The sequence below is a fragment of the Dama dama genome, chromosome 20 (assembly GCF_033118175.1).
Source record: "Dama dama isolate Ldn47 chromosome 20, ASM3311817v1, whole genome shotgun sequence".
In the NCBI taxonomy this organism is placed as follows: domain Eukaryota; kingdom Metazoa; phylum Chordata; class Mammalia; order Artiodactyla; family Cervidae; genus Dama; species Dama dama.
Genome location: NC_083700.1, coordinates 16,453,626 through 16,479,384, shown reverse-complemented (window position 1 = coordinate 16,479,384; position 25,759 = coordinate 16,453,626). Strand labels below are relative to the sequence as shown.

The following is a 25,759-nucleotide window of genomic DNA, read 5'->3' as shown; positions in this document are numbered from 1 at the left end:
AACTGGAAAGCAATGAGTTTGAGAATACAAATAATTATGAGAAAGAATAAATCTAGAAACATTTGTGTTATATCACATTCTCTGATCACCTAATTAAAATCATGTTTTAACACTGCAGAAATCAATCTACAAAGAATAGAAAATAAAACAAATAGAATAAAAAAGATCTTAAAGTTCTTACTGTCAGCATGCTGTCAAAAAATCTTTCATCTTAAACTCATACCAACGTCTCCACTCCCAAACAAAACTATTTTTAAAAAAAGACTTTTAAATGAGACTTAAATATAAATTGGCTCTACTTCATTACAATTTAAGTTTCTGAAAACTGTATGCATAATTTGTATGATTGTGCTCATGCCCATCATTATCTACAGTGAAGGTTTCTTCATCACATTCTCAGAAGAATAAGTGGTCTCCCAAAAAACTTCTAAGAACCATTAATCCAGCAAATCAAAAACACTCTATTTTCCAGAGAAATACAGTTAAGTTGCCTTAACTCAAGTATTCTCTCATGTTCAGACAGGGGATCCTTACCACAAAATTAGTCTTTCGAAGAATTTCTTCAGCACAGCCAAAAAGTTCCAATATTCACAGGCACATATATTGACAATTCCAGATCCCAAAAACAGTTTACTGGGAAATGCCAAAAGAAAATGCAAAAGGCAGCACACTCTACCACAAACTGGGCACCCTATTAGATGCTTAAACACACTTGTATCCTTCCACAGTAAAACGTCTGGAAGATCTAAATTCCCTCCAAACTGAGTATACTTTTGAGGAAGGTTTTCTAGTTTCAACTCCACACTGACCTGTCTGCCTCACTCGACTCAATATGTATCACTGCCTCAGTATTTATCACTGTCAAGACAAATGTACTGGACCTGCTTCAATAGGGTCACCTTGATTATTCTCACCCCAAGGCAGGGACCATTTATTGAGTAGTTACTCAGTAAACATTTGTTGAATGAATGAAAGATCCTTTCTCCCTTAAAGTTAAGCTGTCAGCCCCCACCCTGCTTCTATGTTACCAGTTAAATATCCCTCCCTCAAATAAACAAACTCAAGTGTCAGAAACGCTCTGCTTCCTCCGTAAACAAAAAGTAATATCCTCATGGAATACCCCTCTCTCACAGGCCAACCTGGCAAAGACAACCTATGTTCTGTCTGGCACAACTGATCTCTACCAAATACCATTCAATATGCCCCTATCTTTCCAATAAACTCAGATCTGCCTGACAAAGATCTCCTGAGATGTCATGGTACGATGAATATACTACTGAACTAGGAGTCGAAAGTATCTATTATAGCCCCAAGTTTGTCACCAATTTAATATGACCTTGAAAAAATGATGTCTTTATGCCTCAATTTCCTATTTTGTAAAATGGGAGGAAACACTCATCCCACCATTTCCACAGAGATTTATTTATGATTACAAACAAATTGAAAGAGCATTCTGAACAATATAAAAGCTTTATTCTATTACGAAGTGTTAATATTCTATTACGAAGTCAGGTCAACAAAAACTCCATCCATTCTTTATACACTCACAGTACATTATTCAAGTAAAGATGTTCTGGGCCTTCACATCTAAACAATTCACTCTATTCTGAGCAACAAACTATTCTTAAGAATAGCTGACTATGATAAGTTTCTCCTATTCCTGACCCCACCACTTACATGCTATATTCCCAAAATACTGCCATGACTTCTCTTTGCTTGTATTAAGGCAATCCCAAACCCTAAAATACACAAACATATCAACCAGCAAGGAACATCCCAAGCTTTATTTTAAAAATAAGCTGGTATAAGGGGAACTCCATTACACTTGTAAAAATACAAGCAAACTCTTCCGGAACACTTTCCTTCCTTGTATACTCACACAAACACAGCCGCTATACACCAACAGACCATCTGTCTTCTAGACCAAAAACATGTCTTTCAATGCCCAAAGCAACGAGTAACATTTATTAAACTTACGAAACTGAGATCAATCTGTCGTCCCTACCTGCAGTTCAGCATGTCAGAGACACCACAGATCTGACCGTACGGAAAATCTTCCCTCCTGCCACTTTTATCCCTTAAACGAAACAAACAGGACTATGGGGGATGCTCCAATCCTTCCTCCACAAGACACTAACTAACCTGTCAGGGGCACAGCCGACTCCGCCTCCACTCGCTTACTTTCCCGCCCCCTCCCCCAAGGCAGGAGCCCGCCTGTCAGGGACACCCCTTCACCCCCGCCAGAAGGGACTTCCCGGTAAGCTCAGGATCCCCTTCCCTGCTCTCCCCTCCCCCATCCTTACCACCGCTCTCCCGGAGGTCCAGGTCCGGGAGATGACAGTAGCTCCCAGGAAGCCAAGGACTGAGTCGCTGAGGAAGTACTTAGGCCCAAAGGCCTCCCCAGACGGTTCTACTCACCGTGTCAGAGGCCGAGGCCGAGGGAGATGAGAGTGCAGGGAAGTGGGGAAGAGGGGGCGGCCGCCACCAGGCTCCTCCGCTTCCCTTGGTCCACAGCGGATCCCTCCCGCTTGTCAGGAGGCGGCCAGCGGGTGAGCGGACTGACGGAAATGCGAGAGAGGAGAGGGGAAAGGCGTGGGGCTAAGCGGGGGAAACTGAGGGGAGGCGGGTCCCGCAACCGAGACGGGGATCTTCTCCCCCTCCGCAAAGCGAACCCAAAATGGCGGCGGGAGCGGCGGCGGCAGAGCGGCGGCGGCGGCAGCTCCTTGGGAGGGAGGGAGCGAAGGGCGCCTCGTGCCCCCCCACCTCCCACTCCTCCCTCCTCGCGTTTTCCCCCTTCGTCCTCCCCCCTCACCCGACTCGGGCGGCGGAGCGCGCACGCCCGCCCGCACGCGCCAGAGTGTATCTGGGCTCGTCGCTCGCTGCTCCCACCAACCACCGCCTTCGGCCGCCTCGCGCGCCCGCCAGCCAGTACGCACTCCCTCCGGGGCGCCTTCTGGCACAGTCCTCCCCTTCCCCTCGGCCCCTGTCAAGCCAGCTCTGGCGCGGGCCCTCACGCGTACCTTCAGCAGCGCGAGCCCAAGCCTCCTCCTCCACCTCCTCTCCTCTCCTCCCCCCTTCCCCGCCCCCACTGCCACCAACCGCCGCCGCGGCCGCCGCGGCCTCCCCCTCCTCCAGCCCCCCCGACATACCCTCCACCCCTCACGCGTGCGCCTCCCACAATCCCCCCCGCGGGCCTGTTCCATTCCCGTCGGCTGCAGGAGCGGGGGAGAAAACGACAGGCGAAGTGGGCAGAGCTTGCCGTTAGGACGCGAATTACCGCGAGTGACGGAGAGAGGCCTGTGGCTATTTACCTCGCTGGCGGCGCCGCGGCTTCCTTGTCTGGCCTTGCCCTGGCCGCGGAGAACGGGTCGGGGGCGGCCTAGCGCCCCTCCGCTGGCGGGTGGTTGGAGGCCGCGGCGGCTGCGCATTGAGCAGCTTCCTGCCTCGCGACGCGAGCTTGCTTCTCCGCTGCGGGACGCGCGGCGTGGAGACAGCGCTTGACAGTGTCTGCCGTTTGCCGGGCGGGGAGCGCTGGTTTGTGACTCGGTGAGGAAATGGACCGGCTCGGGGGTTGTACCCATGAGGGAAAGGAGCGGGTTCCGAACCTTCATGAGGTAGGGAGTGAGACCAGTGGGGCGGGCGACCGTCCTTAGGGGGCTTCCCTTTGGGCTCTGTGTTGGCGGACCTAGAACCCAGGAAAGAACCCACTCAATGGTCGACTTTTTCTTTTTTTTTTTTTAAACCCAGCTTAAATTTCTCGAATTTCACCCTACTGTTTATATGCGATGACGTTTTTTGTGCATTTTTACGCATTTCTCGTGGGTGGATGATGAATGGATGAAATGTTTTCAAACCCCATTAGGCAGCCTGGTTAGAGAATAAGGATACCATATATATCAAGTTCAGGTCTGGACTCGTATCTGCCGTGTCTTGTGTGTCCTTCAGAAAATTATTTTTCTTAGTTCTTTATCAACAAGAAACGAAAAATTGAGCATAGAAATTAGTGAGCCCCTAATCTGCCTTCAGGGTTGATGTGCGATGAAATAATATGTGTAGAGTCTAATTAACTCCTAGGTACAGGGAAAGTGCAGTGTTATGTTATCGTTCACGGTGATGTTGATAAGGTTTGTGGATGTAATTGGTAGTTTGTGTCCTATTCTCCCAAATCGTTAATAAAACAATGCAAATCTAGGTCTGTCAGATTTCCATAGTTACTGATACTTGTGTCTCAAAACTCTGCATGAACATTTACTTTTTCTTGATTGAATTCAAAAGAAATATGGACTATTAAAAGTCACAGATAATTCCAAAGCTCTCTTGTAGTAATCTTTTGTTTCACCTTGTAGGCAAAGCTGAATACATGAGGCAAGGGATCCACTTAGGTTTCCCTTTTCTTTCACATCTGTGGACTTCTAGAGATCTGGGAACAGTTTGAAAATCACTGTACTAGATTAATCTCCAAGGCCATTCAAGCTCTAAAGTTAGACACTCCTAAATTTCCTCCTTACCGTATTTCAATATATGGGTCTGGTTTTGTTTGCTTGCTTTGTTTTGTTTTGTTTTGTTTTGTTTTTAAAGGGAAATTCGCCTCAGTTACCTCACTATATTTGCTTTTCCTAACCTTAAGTCCCAACTTTTTCAGGGAGCTGTTTAGGAGCTGTTGATCTTTTTTAATTGTGCCATGTACGCAAGTGTGTTGCTCTACCAAAAGCATTTTAAATTTGTTGTCAGGGACTATATCTAACATTTCTTTTATATTCTTTGGTAGTTTAGTGTAAAGCAAGTCATGGAAATATTGAAATGAATTTTAGATACTTAAAATATTAGAAGGGAAAGAAAATTAGCAATTTTTGTGAATAGTATTGTGAAATACTATGCCAGGAGAACTTGCGTTCCTGTTTCATTCTTAAAATAAACAACACTTTGAAATAGATCATATTATCCCCGTTTTACAGATGAGAAGCCGGAGGCTCAAAAAAATCAGATAACTATCTTTAGACTTTAGTTTGCCTGGCTCTTAAAAAAAGTAACTTTTTTCACTATATCACATTGCCTTCACAGCAAATTTCTCTTTAGCAACATAATTGCATATGCTACAAAGAAAAAACACTTCTAATACAATTCCACTACACTTGTATATAAAGAGAGTTACTTATAGTCTCTGCCTTTAACTAACTTCTGGTAACTGCACTTCATGAATTGCCCATTAAGTATAGACAGATAAGATAGTATTCAATTCTTTTATGTATGCCCTGGGTGCCTACCAGAGACTAAAATATATTAAGTGCTCAATAAAATGACCTTATTGAATGAATGAACCTTGAATTATTTGAACCAAGGAAAGCATGGCAAACAGTAATGGTTCCCCCAAAGATGTCTGTGTTGTAATCCCTGGAAGCAGTAAATGTGTTATGTTACATGGCAAAAGAAAATTAAGGATACTAATCAGCTAACCTGAAAATAGGGAGATTACCCTGAATTATCTGGTAACCCTGCTGCAATTACAAGAGTTCTTGAAAGATGGAAGAGGAGGACCAAAGAGTCAGTGTCAGAGTGATGCAGTAGGACATAGACTTGACCAGCTGCTGCAGGCAGACTTTGAAGATGAAGGGCAACCTCTAAAACCTAGAGAAGTCAAGAAAAGAGATTCTCTACAAGAGCACCCAGAAAGAACACCGTCCTGCTGACACTTTGATTTTGGACTTCTAAACCACAGAACTCTAGATGACAAATTTACGTTGTTTTATTATTATTATTACCAGGTTTGTGATAATTTGTTACAGCAGCAATAGGAAACACAGAAAGGGGGCCAAATCACGACTACCTCCAGAGTACTTTGCCTTGGATGGTGGTTTTGTACTTTAATTTAAAAGAGGGTAAGATTTAACTGAAAGTTTTCCTTAAGCACAGTGAGAGGCCCTCAGCAAAACTGCCTAGGTTTCCAGTGTTTCCCTACTGCTCTGCCTCTGGCATCCGTCCTCACGCTGTAAATAGACAGCTGGGCTCTATGCTGTCTGTACAGCGGCAGACTTAGCTAGGCTGAGCTCAGATTTCCCCACTAGAATAGAAGTCATTAAACATTTATCTCATGATGCTTCCTTGCCGGGATGTTGCAGCAGGGAACAGCGGAGTGCAGATTAGCAGGAAAAGCTTTTCAGCGTACACTTTTTAAAAAATATTTATTTATTTGGCTTCGTCTGGTCTTAGTTGTCACACACCGGCTCTCTAGTTTCAGCTCACAGGCTACCCGAAGATGTGTGGGATCTTAGTTCCCTGACCAGGGATTGAATCCGAGTTCCCCACATTCCAAGGCAGAGTTTCAAACATTTAAAGATACAACCTACTGGAGCATCATCAGGGTTAACTTTACATTTGACAAGTTATGGTAAATACTATAAAAATATAGAGCTTCAAACTCTTATATGATTAGTTACATATATATGTGTGTGTGTGTGTATATATATATATATATATATATATTATTAGTCCATAAACAATTTTCTATTTACCAAGGGAAGAACTCTGCAATTTTTGTTTGGGTACCATGATTTTAAACTCATGTTTCAGGTAATTGCCTTTTAGCAAAGTAGAAGTGTACACTCCTCACTGCCTGGGTTCAAAGCCTAACTCTTTTACTTGGTAGCTGTGCAAACTTGGGTAGAAACTAGTCATAGTAATAACCAATTTTTTTTTTTTTTAAGTAATTTAATCCTTTTAAGAATCCTGTATGTAAATACTACCATTTTCTCCATTTTAGAAATGAGGAAACAGACAACACAAAGTTTAAGTAACTTGTTTAAGGTCACACAACTATTGAGTAGGAGAGCCCCCTTTCAAATCCTAGAAGTTAGATTCTTTTTTTAAAAGAAGTTATTTTTGAGTCCATGTTTTTAACTATTCTGCCATACTTGCCACTCTGTAAGTTGGAGATAATATTTACGTCATAGAATTGTTTTGAAAATATACAGAGTTAATTTACATAAAGCACTCAGACCAGTGCCTGATCTACAGAAAATGTTTAGTAAATGTTAGCTGTTGCTATTGTGGTTGCTGAAGGTTGTTTTGTTTTGTTTTGTGAACCCTAGATGTTTTTCTCTGTACTGGAAGAAAGTGAACATCAAAGCAGATGTTCCTTATTCCCGTTTTTCCCAGTACAGCCCTTGTATATTTTTTATATGTTGGTATTTTAAATTGCTCTTAGCTTGGTAAATGTTACATTACCAAAGGAAGGGAAAATGTCTGGAAAACACTACTATAGTCCTTGCTCTTGATTTACAGATAGGAAACTTCCGCTTACAGAGTAAAGGGGAGGGGGGGAGATGTTTTTACAAGCTTGAAACAATGTTATTTTTCCTGTGAAGAATGTTACATGAAAAGTACCCTTGTGAGAAACCTGAGGGTTTACCAAACCTTGCTAGGGTAGATTGAGATGTGTTGCTGGGATGGGGCCCCACTGTTTATTATCTTTAACCTCAGCCTAACACAATTGGATGCAGCAGGATTTTTCTAAACAGAGTAATGTAATTCATACAGAAAAGCTATTTGTTAACTTAAAGGATTCATTAGGCGTTTGTTGATTTAATTTTTTTTTTAAATTTACTTTCTCCCTGGGTGACAGCAACATGGTTCAGAGGTCAAAAAGTATAAAAGGCACTACTGTCTCTCTTCCTGCCCCCACAAGAAACCATTTCCTTTCCCTGAAGGCAAATAGGATTATCAATTTTTGTATATCCTTCAAAATATTCACCTTTTTGCTAACAAATTGGATAGATTTTCCCCTTTTTACATAAATTATAACTTGCTGTATATATTGTTCTGCATTTTGTTTTTGTTTTGTTTTTCACTTAATATATATTAGAGATTTTTTCCTCATTAATATGGAGAGAGCTTCTGGGATTGTTTTGTTTCTAAACAGCTGCATAGTATTCCATTGTATGGATATGCCGCTTATCTGCTGAATTAGGCTCTTTCCATTCTTGCAGTATTAGAAACAGTGTTGCAGTGAATAATCTACAAGAACCAAATTTTTCCTACAGGACTCAAGATTTAGAAAACTGTCTCTCAACCTTGGAACTGCTGAAATTTGGGGCTGGGATAATTCTTTGTTGTGGGAGTGTCTCCTGTGCATTGCAGAATGTTTAACAGAAACCCTGGCCTCTCTACTCACTGGAAGCCAGTAGCATCTCTCCCCGAAGTTCTGACATCCAAACCCCTCCCGGACATTGACAGATGTTTCACGGGGGCAAAGGTGCCGGTTTAGAAAAAAGATTCCTAGGACTTCCCCAGTGGCCCAGAGGTTAGGATTCCACATTCTTAATGCAGGGGTCGCAGATTGAATCCCTATCCCTGGTCGGGGAACTGAGATCCCACATGCTACATGACATGGCCAAAAAATAATAAATACATGAATGAAAAAGAATTACTGATCATTGGGAAATCAGTCTAATTTCAATAGAGAAAAAGTTATGGCAGACTAACATATTGTCTTTTGTCAGAATTCCTTGAATAGTAAACCAAAATAATGCCATTTTATATATATAATATCTTCATTAATATAAGACATTTGATAATTTCATGGCTTTTTGGAGAAATATGTACTGAATGCTGAATTGGTTATATAACCATACCCAGAGACTACCTGTTCTTAAATGGGTTGAAATTCCCTTAACCATCGACATCTTTGCAGTGGTTCTCACTCTTAGCTGCACGTTGGAATCAGTTAGGTAACTCTGATACTTATGAAATACCTGTCTGAATCTCACTACCAGACATTGTGTTTTAACTGGTCTGAGATACAATCTGGGCAGCAGAGTTTTAATTATACTCAGGTGATTCTAATGTGCAGCCAACATTGAGAACTAGTGACCTAGGCTATGCTACAGAACTCTTCAGATAACTGTATCGTATTAAATTGTTACTTGAATGAAATAGCTGAGGATATATTTTTAAATTTATAATTCTCACACAATTTTTAAAGGATAGGTAATATGTTGGTGGTAGATTTCAGAAAAACATTCAAATCTCCATATGTAGGATCCTGAATTGGAACCTATAACAGAAAGAGTACACTATCAAAAAAGTTTGCAAAATCCAAATAAAGTTCATGGTTTAGTTAATAGTATTGTAACAAATAGTAATTTCTTAATTTTGATAATTGTGCTAAGGGCATGTAAGATGTTAATATTAGGAGAAGTTGGATGAAGGGTGTAAGGAAACTCTTTGTACTATCTTTGCTGTTCTTTTGGCCCAAAGTTTTTAAAAATAAAAACTAAAAAACTATTACAAATGTTTATCCCTTGAAACTACCTGTGTGACTCAAGATTTCTAATATTATGCATACAAAATAAAGTCAAATTTCATCTGATGCTGAAACTGATATGAAAACTGCAACTCTATTCAATAATTTCTGGTTTGGAATTTTATCAAAACAATTTTGGGCTTCCCAGGTGGCTTAGTGGTAAAGAATCTGCCTGCCAAGCAGGAGACACAGGTTCGATCCCTGGGTCAGGAAGATCCCCTGGAGAAGGAAAGGGCAACCCACTCCAGTATTCTTGCCTGGGAAATCCCATGGACAGAGGAGCCTGGCGGGCTACTATTCAGGGTTACAAAAGAGTCAGACATGAATGACTTAGTGACTAAGCAACAACAAAACAACTTTTAGTTCTCATTGATTAACTTTATAACTAAATGTATAAAATTGTGAAGTTTCAAAAACTTCTATTAATATAGATAATATTGACAAAAAAGTTACAAAACAAACAATTTTAATAATTCAGTTATTCTTAACTAAGGTCAAAATCAACAAATAGCTGCACAAATAAAGTGTTGAGGCTACATAGGAAGAAAAATGGTATAGTGATGAGGAATATTTACTTTCAATTCCAATAACCATATTTAGATCCAAGCTTCTCCATTTTTTAACAGTACAGTGGTTTCCACTTGTTAGAAGAATTGTAATTTTGCAGCAAAAGTGAAAATGAAAGTCACTCAGTTGTGTCCTACTCTTTGCGACCCTGTGGTCTAATTTTACAGACCCTCCCATAAAGTGGTAAAGTCTCCTTCCTACCATTTGACTCCAACCTGGACTATATGCGTGTGCTAGGTTGCTCAGTCATGTCCGACTCCTGGCAGCCCCATGGACTAAAAACACAGGACACCATACCTGTAACTTCCATAACTGTCCATGTGCATTCAGTCGAGTCCGACTCTTTGCAGTCCTGTCAACTGTAGCCCGGCAGGCTCCTCTGCCCATGGAATTTTCCAGGCAAGAATATGGGAGTGGGGTGCCATTTCCTACTTCGGGGGATCTTCCCAACCCAGGGATTGAACCCTGATCTAGTTGGCCTATCATGGTCTGCAATAGAATGCAACAGTCTTTACTGGTCTGAGCCAGGTTTGAAGGGATCTAAAGTGTTTTAGTTGTCTTGAACCTTTGCTACTGCTGTGACAAGTCCAGGCCACTCTGCAAAGAAGCTGAGTAGAATCAGTCATCCTAGTTGAGACCAACCTCAGATGCATGAGGAAGTACTTCAAAGATAGCCAGATCTGGTCCAGAGCAAGAGAAGTAACCAGCTTGTAGCTGTAGACTTCTGAGTGATAATAGTTATTATTTTAAGCCACTGAGTTTTGGGGTAGTTTGTTCAGCAGCAGCCGCTGATAAAATGCTTCAGAGGCTGCTGTGATGCTAAAATAACATAAAGCATATAATATATATTAGTACATTGTCTGGCATATAGTAATCACTGCATCTTAGCTTCTGTTTTTGGTTGTTTTAATATGGCTAAAACAATATTTTTTAATAGCTTTATTGAGGTTGACATACTGTAATTCACGTACAGTTAAACTCAGTGTCTTTAAAGTGTACAGTTCAGTCAGTTTTTAGTATATTCACAAAGTTGCATGAACATTGCTACTGTCTAGTTTTAGAGCATTTTTATTGCCCCAGGAGTACCCACCAGTCATCCGTCTCCATTCTTCCCTCTCCCAGCTCTGGCAGTCACTCATCTAATTTTCTGTCTCAGGAGGTTTGCCTGTTGTGAACATTTCATATAATTAGAAGTATACTACATATGATCTTTTGTGACAGACTTCATTCCTTTTGTTTAAAGGTTCATCCATGTTGTAACATGTATCAGAGCTTTATTTCTTTTTATTTACTGAATAATGTTCCATTGAATGACTACACCGCATCTGTTTATCAGTTAATGGACATTTGGATTGTTTCTAAATTTTGGCTATTATGAATGATGCAGCTGTGAGCATTTCCACACAAATGGTTATGTGTGCAAATGTTTTCTTTTCTCTTGGGGAAGGATTGCTAGGTTATTTGGTAAATCCATGTTAAAACTTTTGAGAAAATGACTAACAGTTTGCCAAAGTGCCAGCCATTTTACAATCCTAGCATGTATGAGGATTCCAGTTTTTCTGCATCCTCCTCAATGCTTGTTATTGTCTGTTCTTTTTGATTTTAGCTATCCTTGTGAGTGTGAAGTAGTATCACATTGTGTTTTTTTTTAATTATTTAAAATTAAAAGACACTTGCTCCTTGGAAGAAAAGCTGTGACAACCTAGACAGTGTATTAAAAAGCAGACATTACTTTGTCAACAAAGGTCCGTATAGTCAAAGCTACGGGTTCTCCAGTAGTCATGTACGGATATGAGAGTTGGACCATAAAGAAGGCTGAGCACTTCTTTATGAGTATTGATGCTTTTGAATTGTGGTGCTGGAGAAGACTCTTGAGAGTCCCTTGAACTGCAGGGAGATCAAAGCAGTTAATCCTAAAGGAAATCAACCCTGATATTCATTGGAAGGACTGATGCTGAAGCTGAAACTCCAGTATTTTGGCCATCTGATGCAAAGAACTGACTCATTGGAAAAGACTCTGATGCTACGAAAGATTGAGGGCAGGAGGAGAAAGGGGCAACAGAGGATGAGATGTTTGCATGGCATCATCAACTCAAGGGACACAAATTTCAGCAAATTCTGGGAGATAGTGAAGGACAGGATAGCCTGGTGTGCTACAGTCCATGGAGTTGCAAAGAGTCTGATGCAACTGAGCAACTGAACAACAACAAAATTTCTTTGGCTGCCTTGGTTCTTAGTCGCATGGGATCTTTTGTTGTAGCACATGGGCTCTGGAGTAGTGGTGCGCAGGCTTAGTTGCTCCGAGCCATGGGGGATTTTAGTGCGCTGACGGGGATGGAACCCATGCTCCCTGCATTGCAAGGTGGCTTTTTACACTTTTTACACTGGACCAGGGAAATCCTGTATCACATTGTGTTTCTGATTTGCATTTTCCTAGTGGTGTTGAGAGTCCTTTCATGTGCTTAATGGTCATTATATATCTTCTTTGGAGAAACAACTGTTTAAGACCTTAGACCATTTTTGAGTTATGTTTTCTTTTTATTGCTAAGTTCTCTGTATATGGATATACAGATATATAATCAGATATATCTTTATCAGATACATAATTTGCAAATTTTTCTGGCATTCTGTGGGTTTTTTACTTTCTTTGTTTTGTTGTGTTTTGTTTGTTTCTTTTCTCTCTTTTTTTTTTTTTTGGCTGATTCCCCCACCAGAGATCAAACCTGGCTCTGGCTATGAAAGCACTGATTCCTAACCACTGAACTGCTGAGGAATTATCTGTCTTGATAGTATCCTTTGAAGCAGAAATTTTTAATTTTGATGAAGTCCAAGTATCTATTTTTATTTTTGTTATTTGAGCTTTTGGCATCATTAAGAAACCATTGCATAATCCAAAGTCCCAGAGATTTACTCCTGTATTTTCTTCTAAGAGTTTTATAGTTTTAGCACTTCCATTTAGGTCTGTAATCTATTTTGAGTTAATTTTTGTATGTGATGTGAGGTAGGAGTGGTAATTTCTTTCTTTTACATGTGGATATTCTGCTGTCCCACCATTTCTTGAAGACTGTTCTTGCTCCCATTGGATTTTCTTGGCACTCATGTTAAAAATCAGCTGACTGTGGTGTAAGAGTTTATTACTGAATTCTCAACTCTGTTCCATTTATCTGTAGGCATATAGGTCAGACATAAGATCTATAGGCATATGCTCCTACCATAACTTTCGAAATCAGGAATGTAAGCCCTCCAACTTTTCTTTTTTTTTCAAGGTTTTATAGGCTATTCTGAGTTCATTGTATTTTCATATGAATTTTGAGATCAGCTTGACAATTTCCATTAAAAGGCTGCTGGGATTTTGCTAGATAATAATATTTGTTTCATAACCACTGGTGGCTCAGATGGTAAAGAATCTTCTGCCTGCAGTCAGGAGACCCAGGTTCAATCCCTGGGTCAGGAAGATCCCCTGGAGAAGGAAATGGCAACCCTCTCCAGTATTCTTGCCTAGAAAATCCCACGGACAGAGGAATCTGGCAGGCTACAGTCCCTAGGGTGAGAGTCGGACACAACTGAGTGACTAACACTAGGACTTAGGAATATTTGTTTAAAAAAGAAAGAACTGATGATATTGGTGAACCGTGTTCTCAGTGAAACACTGGTGTTACAGAATAACAAAATAATTACTCTTGAAAATATAAAATCTAGAAACAGTATGTGATACCTGAAGAGTATTGGTGAGTACTGTAAAGGACTAGTATGATGATTGCTTTGAGAAACTGAAAACATTTACCCAGGGAAAGATAAAATAGGGGACATAACTATCTTCAATTTATTGTGTGAAAGGTGGCTTGTAAAACCAAACAGAAAGACTGGGATAGTGGATTGAAAGCTACAAGGAGACATTTTACCTCAGACTGTGAAAGAACTTTCCATAAAAGCTGAAAACCATATGGACTGCTTAGTGAGTTCCCCATCAGTGGCAATGTTCAGGCACTTGATAATTGACAATACAGTGGCTAATGGGAAAGAATGCAGAATCACACATGGATTTGAATGCTAGAACTGTCACTTCTAGGCTATATACCTTCAGCAAGTTAGTCTGTCCATCCCTGTTTTCATGTGTACTTAATCGTGTCTACTTCATAGGACTGTGTTGTCAGACAGTGCTTATAAATTGCTTAATACAGTGCCTGTTTCTGGAAAAAAAGAAAAACTGAGAATAAGATCATTGTAGTATTAATTCAATTCTGAATGAGCTCTGTATGAAGTAGATCACCTTAACCTTAAGAATTTATGATTATCTTTACACAAAAACCTGTAAACAAATGTTTAATTGCAGTTTATTTATAATAGCCAAAACCTGGACCTTCAGTGGATGAACAAACAGTTTATGAATAAACATTCATACCATGGAATTGTACTCAGAATTAAAAGAACAAACTATTGGGGCATGAGTTTGATCCCTGGTCAGGGAATTAAGATACCAAATGCAGCACAAGATCCCACAAGCTGCATAGCATGGCCAAAAAAAAAGTTTTTAAAAAAGAAGGAACTATTGATACATGTAACACACAGCCCAGATGAATCTCCAGAAAATTATGGTGACTGGAAAAAGCTGATAGTAAAAGGTTGCATATAGTATGATTTCATATATGTAACATTCTTGAAATGACAAAATTATAGAAACAGAACAGACTAGTTGTTGTCATGGTTAAGGAATGGGAAGGTTGTGAAAGGGAGGTGCAAGAGGCTATGTAAGGGCTATGTGAGGGATCCTTAAAGTGATGGAAATGTTTTGTGTTTTGACTGTGTTAATGTCAGTGTCTTGGTACTATATTGTACTATAGTTTAGCAAGATGTTACCATTGGAAGAGACTGGGTAAAGGATCCATTGTTGTTGTGTTAGATACTCAGTCCAGTCTGACTCTTTGGGACCTCCTGGACTGTAGCCTGCCTGGTTTCTCTGTCCATGGGATTTCCCAGGCAAGAATATTGGAGTGGGTTGCCATTCCTTTCTCCAGGGAATCTTCCTGATCCAGGGATCAAACCTGGGTCTACCGGATTGCAGGCAGATTCTTTACCATCTGAGCCACAAGGATACATGGAACATGTATTACTTATTTCAACTGCATGTGAATCTACCAATGTCTCAATGGTAAATGCTTACTTTAAAAAATCATTTTTGTGACCACTGAAGTGTTAGTACATAATCTTTGGGAGAGCTTTGTAAGTTTGGTACAGGCTTTTTCTGATTTCATTTTCAGTATACATTTGGCCTATGTGAGAACACTTTTTTTAAAAAAGAGGATCCTAGCACTATCCAAAAAGTTTCATCAAAAGAGTGACAGAACTTTCAATAAAGTAGTGAGTAAATGTTCCTTCCAAGTATACCTGAAAAGGCTCCAAGTTATTTAAAGACTCTATAATTATTTATCTCTGGGATTTGCTTGTTTTATCCACCCCTTAAACAAAGCATGCATGACTAGGACTGGAAGAAGGACTTTTCCACCTAGAACAGTAGAAACAGACAGTGGGCAGAGTCTCAGGGTGACGGCAGTGGAGCCGTATCAGAGACGCATCTCAATGACGTCATTGGGAAACTTTTCCTCCATCTTTACTTCCTAGAAAACTTGCAGTAATTATTTATCTTTAATTTTCACCTTCAGTCTTCTTATGGTTTTTTTTCCTACTTTTTATTGCGGTAAAATGTATATAAAATAAACTTTACCATTATAACCATTTATTTTTCATCATAACGATTTTTAAGGGTACAGTTCCATGCTGTTTTACATTCACATTATTGTGCAGCAGTCACACCATTCATCTCCATAACTCTTTTCCTTATACCATCAGGAAACCGGTCCTTTATCTGCCTTCCAGTAACAATGTGATTAACTTGTGCTCTGCAAATCAGCACTCAAAGGATATGAAAAAACTGAAAGGAGAAATCTTTACTAAGTTTTCTCATAGTATTAGTGCCTTTGAGCCTTTTTTTTTTTTTTTAAGTGTCCTGATTTGTATTTATCTTGGAATGTAGATTCAAGGGATTAGATCTGATAAACAGAGTGCCTGAAGAACTGTGGACCTAGGTTTGTAACATTGCATAGGAGGCGGTGATCAAAAGAAAAAAGTCTCCAAGAAAAAGAAATGCAAAAAGGCAAAATGGTTGTCTGAGGAGGCCTTACAAAGCACTGAGAAAAGAAGAGAAGCTAAAGGCGAAGAAGAAAAGGAAAGAAGATATACCCATTTGAATGCAGAGTTTCAAAGAATAGCAAGGAGAGATCAGAAAGCCTTAATAAGTGATCAGTGCAAAGAAATAGAGGAAAGCAATAGAATGGGAAAGACGAGAGATCTCTTCAAGAAAATTAGAGATACCAAAGGAACATTTCATGCAAAGATGGGCACAATAAAGGACAGCTATGGTATGGATCTAACAGAAGCAGAAGATATTAAGAAGAGGTGGCAAGAATACACAGAACTATACAAAAAAGATCTCAATGACCCAGATAACCACGATGGTGTGATCACTAGAGCCAGACATCCTGGAGTGTGAAGTCAAGTGGGCCTTAGGAAGCATCACTATGAACAAAGCTAGTGGAGGTGATGGAATTCCAGCTGAGCTAATTCAAATCCTAACAGCTTTTAAGTGCTGCACTCAATATGCCAGCAAATTTGGAAAACGCAGCAGTGGCCACAGGACTGGAAAAGGTCGGTTTTCATTCCAATTCCAAAGAAAGGCAATGCCAAAGAATGCTCAAACTACTGCACAATTGCACTCATCTCACACGCTAGCAAAGTAATGCTCAAAATTCTCCATGCTTAGCTTCAGCAATACATGAACTGAGAATTTCCAGATGTTCAAGCTGGATTTAGAAAAGGCAGAGGGACCAGAGATCAAATAGAAAAAGCAAGAGAATTCCAGAAAAACATCTACTACTACTTCATTGACTACACTAAAGCCTTTGACTGTGTGGATCACAACAAACTGTGAAAAATTCTTTAAAAGGTGGGAATACCACACCACCCATACCTGCCTCCTGGGAAACCTGTATGCAGGTCAAGAAGCAACAGTTAGAAAAGGACTTGGAACAACAGGCTGGTTCCAGATTGGGAAAGGAGTATGTTAAGACTGTGTATTGCTTATTTAACTTGTATGCCAGTACATCATGAGAAATGCTGGGCTGGATGAAGCACAAGCTGAAATCAAGATTGCCAGGAGAAACATCAATAACCTCAGATATGCAGATGACACCACCCTTATGGCTCAAAGCGAAGAGGAACTAAAGAGCATGTTGATAAAAGTGAAAGAGGAGAGTGAAATAGTTGGCTTAAAACTCAACATTCAAAAAATGAAGATCATGGCATCTGGCCCCATCACTTCATGGCAAATAGATGGGGAAACAGTGAGAGACTTTATTTTCTTGAGCTCCAGAATCACTGCAGATGGTAACCACAGCCATGAAATTAAAAGACACTTGCTCCTTGGAAGAAAAGGTATGACCAAGCTAGAGAGCATATTAAAAAGCAGAGACATTACCTTGCTGACAGAGGTCCATCTAGTCAAGGCTAGGGTTTTTCAGTGGTCATGTATGGATGTGAGAGTTGGACCATAAAGAAAACTGAGCACCAAAGAATTGATGCTTTTGAACTGTGGTGTTGGAGAAGACTCTTGAGAATCCCTTGGACTGCAAGGAGATCCAACCAGTCAATCTTAAAGGAAATCAGTCCTTAATATTCTTTGAAAGGACTGATGCTGAAGCTGAAACTCCAGTCTTTGGCCATCTGATGTGAAGAATTGACTCATTGGAAAAGACCCTGATGCTGGGAAAGATTGAAGGCAGGAGGAGAAGGGGACGAAAGAGGATGAGATGGTTGGATGGCATCACCGACTCAATAGGCATGAGTTTGAGCAAGCTCCGGGAATTGGTGATAGACAGGGAAGCCTGGTGTGCTGCAGTCCATGGAGTCACAAAGAGTCAGACACAAATGAATGACCGAACTGAACTGGAATGTAGAGTGAGCACATATTCTATTCTTTCTGCTTTCATTTGGCCTGTCCATTTGATTTTGGGGTTTTTTTTTTTACTTAAAGGTATTTTATAGGACTTGGAAAATGTGGTTTAGTCTGGATTGTCTGCTTTGAGATTATACTTTTGAGATTCACCCTCCTTTTTTCCTTAAAATATCTTCTCTCATTCTTATATAAGCCGTGTGTGTGTGTGTGTGTGTGTGTGTGTGTGTGTGTGTGTCCGTGTCCTTTACCTTTAAAAGCGGTAGAAAAATATTGAAGGGTTTTAAGAGCAAGACTTCAGTGGAAAGGATGGATTGGAGAAGTTCAAGGATGGAGGCTAGTAAGATACAAGATGACTGGGTAAAAGATGGAAAGCTGGTCACATTTTCCTGACCAGCATTTCCCATAATTTCTAAAACATAGCCAGAGTAATGGCCTCAGTGACCACAGGCATACATGGAGAAAGTACTACCCTCAGGATTATGTCACCACTCTTTCTAGGACCCAACCTCCCTGCAGAGCTGCAGCCCACGGATGTCTCACATTAGTGGTGGTACCAGGGCACATTGAGAAGAAACAAGGAGCAAGGTTGAGTAGGCTAGATACTGTTGGAGTGACACTGGGTCATAAGTAGTTTGGGAATTGGAAAAGTTGACGTTGGGTGGGGGGCTTAGGGTTGGAAATCAGCTGACATGGAGGGTTAGAATTGGTATGGAGGTTGGTTGTCACAGATGGGAGGCAGGGAGTTGAGGTAATTGAAATAGGGAAGGAATGAGAACTGAAGTTAAGAAAATTGAGCTGGTCAGAGATGGTGGTATTAGGTGCCAGGTAATGGTTGTATCAGGTGGAAATCAGTGCTGGGTAGTTTTGGGCACTGGGTTGTTGTGTTGGTGGTTGCCAGAAGTACCCCCAGGTTCTGTGATTCCTTAGAAGGACTCAGAGGTCAGCATATAGTTGTACTTACAGCTATGACTTATTACAGCAAAAAGATAATATATCAAAATCAGTACGGGAAGAAGACACATTGGGCAAGTTCTGGAGGACACCAGGTATAAATTTCCAGGAGTCCTTTCCCAGTAGAATCGTGTAAGACACACTTGATTCCTTCAGCAAAAAGTTGACAACACATGAGATGTTGCCACCCGGGGAAACTATCAGTCTCGGTGCCCGGGGTGTTTAATTGGGGCGGGGCGTGTAATCATTTGCTGCAGCTCTTTCCTGCGCAGTTGGATTAGGTAGCGCGTGGTGATGGTGTTGGTGGGCACTGGGCGGTGGTGAGCAGCAGTGGAGGCATTGAAGGCAGAGCTAAGGAGACTGGGGAACAGAGGGTACCTCAGCTCTGCCTGTGGCCTAGTCGAATTCATCTTCAGGCCTGGGCATATGATTATTCCACAGCAGCAACCCTTCCACTCACATCCAGGAGAATGTAATTAATAGTGTTTTGTGGAGTTCCAAGGGTTCTAAGACCAAGTAAATTTGGATTAAAAAGATTTTGGGCACTTCCCTGGTGACCCAGTGGTTGAGTCCACCCTCCAGTGCAGGGGGTGCAGGTTTGATCCTTGGTCGAGGAACTAGGATCTTGGGGCAACTAAGCCCACAGGCTGCAACTGTCGCGCCCGCACATTCTTGTCTCCACAGCAAGAGAACCCCCTTGGGCTGCAGACAGAGAAAACCTGCACACCACAACGAAGACCCAGGGCACCTTAGGGGAAAAAAATTCTCTTTGCTATTTTTTTTTATTTTGTTTTAGTCACTGAGTCAAATCCAACTCTTTGGAACCCTATGGACTGTAGCTTACCAGGTTCCTCTGTCCATGGCATTCTCCAGTCAAGAAGACTGGAGTGGGTTGCCATTTCCTTCTACATGGGACTTTTCCTACCCAGGAATCCAACCCACATCTCCTGCATTGGCAGGCAGGTTCTTTACCACTGAACCACCATGGAAGCCCCTCCTCTTTACTATAGTTTTCCCCAAAGCTTTAAAATATGCAAATATAGACATATATTGTAATTATTCAAGAAGTGAATAACTATATAGCATTCTCAAGTTTCTTTGGCCAGAGAACATTGATGCATTTTATGACTAGTTTCACCAAACTCGTTTTGTGAGCTGCTGCTCTAGAACTTTTGGTTTTGAAACACAGCAAAGGAGCCTGGAATCCCACATGTAAACAGGAAGCAGGCCAGTAGAGACCATGCCAGTCTTGTTCACCACTGAATGCTCTGTATGATGTGGGCATGTAGAAGCGCGTCACACGTTTTGGAATGACTGAATTAAGGCATGCTTTGGCATCTTTACTAAAAAGTTAACTTTTCTACACTGCCCAGACAAGGATCCATACAGCATGTTCTGGATTCCCATTTTAATTTAAAGGGAAGCTTTCACAATGTCTAGAATACGTTATGTCCTGCAGATGAAGGGGGAGGACATCCTTAAATTTCTTGCAGCTGGAACCCACGCTTGACTCCCAAATGGAACAGTATATCTACAAAAGGAAAAGTAATGGCATCTACATCATAAATCTGAAAACCTGGGAGGAACTTCTGTTGGCAGGTCGTGCCGTTGTTGCCATTGAAGGTCCAGCTGATGTGAGTGTCATATCCTCCAGGAAGCTGTGCTGAAGTTTGCTGCTGCTCCTGGAGACACTCCTATTGCTGGCCACTTCTCTCCCAGAACCTCACTAACTAGATCTGGGCAGCCTTCCAGGAGCCTAAATTTCTGGTGGTTACAGCTGCTCACAGAGACCTCTTGCGTTCACCTGCCCACCGTTGCTCTGTGTAACACAGACTCTGTGCAGAGAGGAGAGGAGAGTGGACGTTGTCATCCCATGCAACAAGAAAGCTGACTTGGTGGGTCTGATGTGGTGGATACTCACCTGGGGAAGTTCTGCGCATTCATGGCACCATCTCCTGTGAACACCGATGGGAAGTCATGCCTGATCTCTGCTTTTACAAAGATCCTGAAGAGACTGAAAAAGAAGAGCAGGAGGCAGCTGAGAAGGCTGTGACCAAGGAGGAATTTTACAGTGAATAGACCCCGTCAGCTCCTAAGTTCTTTGCTGCTTAACCTGAGGTGGCAGACTGGTCTGAAGGCGTGCACGTGCTGTGGGTGCCTGTTCGGCAGTTTCCTGCTGAAGCCTGGAGTGCTGAGCCTGCACCTGAAGACCACTGTGCAGCTCCCACTGCTCAGGCCCCTGAAGATGTAGGAACGACCACTGAGTAGTCTTAAGGTGTTCTTCCACAAGCTAAAATGGAAAGAGGTTGATGGAAAGTAAACTGTTTCTAAAAGAGAAAAAATAAATTTGAGAACTAAAAGGAAATAAAACTCATAGGCATTTATGTCATCTCTTAACTGTACTATAAGCTCTTTTGGGTCAGGGACCATAACAGCTTTGTTCACCATCTTATTCACAGGCCCTGGCATATAACAGGTGCTCTGTAGCTGTTGAATAAATGAGTGCAACTTTGTTATCTACTAGTCAATATTGAGAGTTGCATTTAAGTATCTTAAACAGTTTTTTACTTCACATGATTAAGGTTTTTCTGTTAAATACTTCCAGCATACAAATGAATAAACATAACACATATGGCATAAAAATAAAAAAGGAAATGCTCATATATTCATTATCCATCATTTGAAGTAGATCATTATAATTTGTGTGCCCTTCCCCAATCTTGTCCCTTTATCTCTTCCCTAAGAGTAAATACTATTCTAAATATGTGTTTATCATGCTCTACTACATATAAGTGTATTCCCCAAAGAGGATTTATGTTTTTGAGTTTCATATGAATTATATCATGTTATATATTACAGTGTGCCCTCAGTATTAGTTTTGAGATCCATCTATGCCATACATGTAACTGCAGTTTATTTTTTATGGTATTCCATTGTATGACTGTATCTCTCTTTATACACTCTTTTGTATCAGTGGACATTTGTGCTTTTTACAGTTTTTGATTATTCATATTCTGTTACTATAAACATTGTAATACATATTTTTCAGTGTACCTATATATGTGTTTTTCTAAAATAAATACAGAGTAGAATACCTGGGCCATAGTTATGTACATTTTCAACTTTATAGATAATTTCAAATTTGTTTTCTAAGATATTTGTATTTATGATTCCATTGACAGTATAGGAAAGTTCCCAATGCTCCACAATCTCTTCAGCATTTGCTGTTGTCCTTTTTATTTTTCTCAATATGATTGTGGAAATCTCTTTGTAGTGGTTTTAATTTATATTTCTCTGATTTGTCATCAGGGTGAAACTCTTTTCATGGATTTACTAGCCATTTGTATTCCTTTTTCTGTGAAATGTCTGTTCATGGCCTCTGATCATTTTTTAATCAATGTCTAGGCATTCTTTATTCTAGGTACTAACCCATTGTGCAGATATCTTTTCTCCGTTGTGGCTTACCTTTTCACTTTTTTTTTTTTAAGCACAGGGATAATGCTGAAAGGAATGACAAGGCTTGTCTCCAGGGTCCATAAGGTGAGTCCTAACTGACTTAAATGCTTTGTGCAAACTGTCTTTAATTAGGTGGATTTCCTTTCTAAATTGATTGTATCCAGAATAAAATGCTCTGGTGAACTTGAGCTGACTGACCACTCAATAAAAAAGCATTCACAATTCCTTTTCTCTGCCATACACTTCGCTCCTAACTGCCCTAAAAATCCAGTAATAGTTGAATAGTTGTCCATGGAATTTTATCCTATCATAGGAGAATTAACATTTTTTAGTAGATAAATAAGCTTAAGCACAGTCATCTTTATTAATTTTTATTATTCTCTAGTTGAGTTATCATCCCTTAATGAAGTATGGAAAAAAAAATAAGTTGCCAATTTCTGATAGTTGATTAAATAACAGTCATATGTAAGAAAGACAATTCTGTTACTTTACTTCATTCTGTCTTCTAATTAGCAAATAATTTTTCAGCACATTCCATAAGGCAGATGCTCGGGATTCTAGATGACTCATCTCACTAATAACTGTTGCTGTTTGTTGGGCATTCATTATGTGCCAGACACTGTGCTAAGTGCTTTATTTCTCTTAATCTTCATGATCAACCCTAAGGTACATAATATCTTTGTTTCACAGAGGCAGAAATTGAGGATTAGAATGGCTAAGTAACTTGCCTGAGGTAACATGGTGTGAAGTTGTCAAGCCCAGACTAGATAGCGGGTCTGTCTGACTTAAAAGGCTATGACCTTAACCACTCTGCTGTATTGCATTTTATGGCCCATGTTTTTCTTTGAGACCTCAAAATCCAGTAGCAGAATCATGATTAAATGATTTTGTCATAGTATGGTGAAGGCACCTAACTGGATTAGTAGGATCCAGAGGAAATCCTAAAGAGCTAAACCCTGAAGGATGAGCACTGAGCAGAAGGGCTTAGTCACTCCCATCTGATCATTTAATTGCAGATTAGATTTCATTAAAAAGGAGTCCTTCTTCTTATGGGAGTCATCTTTTCCCCAGAGATTCATGACAAACCTATATGCATAAAATAACCCCTTTTTATAAAACAAAATGAAAATGAAAGGAAAAATCAACAAATGGATGGACTCTAGCCCCAACTAATTATATTAAAAGGCTACAATTTCTTCTTCCTTAATAGCAGACAAGAAAGTCTTGAGTCCAAACTGCAGAGGAATGTCAGAAAATTTTTATGCTTTTTGTAGATTGGTTTAGAGTAACCTTTATTGGCTCATGAATGCTGTTCTTTGAAGAACTGCATGGTTTTCATTCTGGAACAGTGCAGAAGCAGTTGTACAGGTGGTGGTTTACCCTGGAAATGAGAGGTTAGCTAGGTGATGCCATGTATCACACTAAGGAGTAAGGAGTCCATTTTGTTAGCTTTTGATTTGCTGCAAAAAAACACTTAACTAAAATGTCATAGGTTTCTTGTAGAAATAGCACCACCTTGTGGTCCTTGAATATAATTTTCCATTTGAATGCTACTTTATTTGGAGACATGTTTTCTCTGCAGTAGAACTGAAAAAATTTTATCAATAGTAAGGTGCATTGTTCAGATGCTACGTTGAGGTAACAGACCTTGAATTCTCATTGGCTTAACTCAGCACTTGATATTGTTTTTTGTGTATTTTTTGTGTGTTTTGTGTCTGTGCTTTGTTTTGTTCTTGCTGTTGCTATATTTCCGAAACGGTTACTGGCAGGGAATTCCCTGGCTGTCCAGTGGTTAGGACTCTGAACTTCCACTGCAGGAGGCACAGGCTCAATCCCTGGTCGGGGAACTAAGATTCCACATGTTCTGCGCTGCAGCCAAAAAATAAAAATTGGTTTATAAGCAGATATGGGGGCTTCCCTAATGGCTCAGATGGTAAAGAATCTGTTCTCAAAGTGGGAGACCTGGGTTCAGTCCCTGGGTCAGGAAGATCCCCTGGAGTAGGAAATGGCAACCCACTCCAATATGCTTACCTGGAGAATTCTGTGGACAGAGGAGCCTGGCAGGCTACGTTAATGAGATTGCAAAGAGTTGGACATGACTGAGTGACTGAACTGAACTGATCTCACATTGTAGATTTAAGTTTGCCACAGCAGAAGAAAAAGGGAATTTTTACCCATTCTTAGCTTCCTGACTAGAAGTGACCCAAGTTATTTCCATTTAGAGCTTATTAGCAGAACACATTATGTGACCCCAATCTATCTGCAAAGGAAGCTGGGAGATTAGAGTATTTAGATATGTGATAAACATTGCTGTCTCTGCATCCTCAAAATTGCAGCAACTGTATTACTTTACTCTATTACTTTATATTTGGTTGACCAAAAAATTTCCATAAGATGTTATAGAAAAACCAGAACGAACCTTTTGGCCAACTCAATATTAATGTATGCGAATTCTGGTTCAGAGGTTTATATGTGCAGTTCACCAAGTTGTAGTGTAGTGCGGTTTAGTCTCACTTAGCTTGATGGTTTCTGTACTCCCCCGTCACGTGTCTCTGAGAAAGATTTTTTATTCCAGGGCACAAGCATGAAGCATTTTTGGTGCATTAGATTCCCAGAGAAGTAGATACAAAGATGTACAATACCTAGTCCCTTCTCTTCCAAGTGTGTGTGGCCTAAAATGGGAGACAAACTTACATGTAAGATGAATAAAGGTAAAGACTTTCGAGTCAGACAGACTTGGATTTGGATTCTGGTTTCAAAACCTCTCAACTCAGTGACTTTAGACAAAGTTATCTAACTTCCCTGAACCATGATTTCCCTCATAATAAAACAGTGTAGTACTCTACCTATCTTCTAGGATTCTTGGCTCAAAAATAATGTGTATATGTGTTGCCTAGCATTTTTTAGGTACTCAGTTAATGAAAACCATGAACGTAGTTACAGGTAGAGTAAAAATGCATGCAGTACAAAGAAAGTGCTATCAATAGAGAGGGAAAGATAATTGCTTTTGCCTGGAGGTGTCTGGCAAATCTTCACAAAGGATATGACATTTGAGATGAGTCTTAAAGGATGAGTAAGATTTAAATAGGGAGAGAGGGAAGATGAAGTAGAATGAGCAGAATTATAAAGGCATAAAACTGAATAACATGTTTTAGCACAGTTGGCTGGCTAGAGTATAGACTTTATAAAGGGGTGGGACTAGAAAGGTAGGTTGAACTTACAGCAGTGGCCTTAATTATCATGTTAAGGACTTTGAGACTTATTTTAACAGAAATAGAGAATCATCCCAACGTTTTCATTAGCTGAAGGTGAAACCTGTTCTGGAGGACAAATCTTTTGGACTGTGAAAGATTCAAAGATACTAGTTAAAAAGCTGTTACAGAGTTAAAGGTCTTACAAATGGATAAAAGTGTTACAAAAGGTAGTATAAAAATAATATACATTTTCTGCATTCATGCAGCTGCTTAGAGAGACTGAAT

General features: G+C 40.3%; 2 protein-coding genes and 1 pseudogene across 9 annotated transcripts in view; 2 read left to right on the top strand and 1 right to left on the bottom strand.

Moving 5' to 3' along the window:
• ASH1L (ASH1 like histone lysine methyltransferase) overlaps positions 1 to 3,084 on the bottom strand; it is a 203,310-nt gene extending 200,226 nt beyond the window's left edge. For 2 of the 6 annotated variants that reach the window (XM_061120599.1, XM_061120602.1), the window contains exons 1-2: positions 2,419 to 2,570; positions 2,006 to 2,077 (exon numbers count right to left, since the gene is read on the bottom strand). The gene's annotated coding sequence lies outside the window, so the exon portion shown is untranslated. Of the gene's footprint in view, positions 1 to 2,005; positions 2,078 to 2,418; positions 2,577 to 3,020 lie in introns of those variants that run through there. The other 4 variants (XM_061120600.1, XM_061120603.1, XM_061120604.1 and 1 more) reach the window with 4 other exon arrangements.
• Positions 2,214 to 25,759, top strand: part of DAP3 (death associated protein 3) — a 36,171-nt gene continuing 12,625 nt past the window's right edge. The window contains exons 1-2 of one of the 3 annotated variants that reach the window (XM_061120626.1): positions 2,214 to 2,257; positions 22,313 to 22,364. In XM_061120626.1, coding sequence (XP_060976609.1) covers positions 22,323 to 22,364 — 42 coding nt within the window. In that variant the 5' untranslated portion in view covers positions 2,214 to 2,257; positions 22,313 to 22,322. Of the gene's footprint in view, positions 2,258 to 2,455; positions 2,550 to 3,476; positions 3,615 to 22,312; positions 22,365 to 25,759 lie in introns of those variants that run through there. The other 2 variants (XM_061120625.1, XM_061120624.1) reach the window with 2 other exon arrangements.
• Positions 19,222 to 21,707, top strand: LOC133040109 (small ribosomal subunit protein uS2-like; annotated as a pseudogene).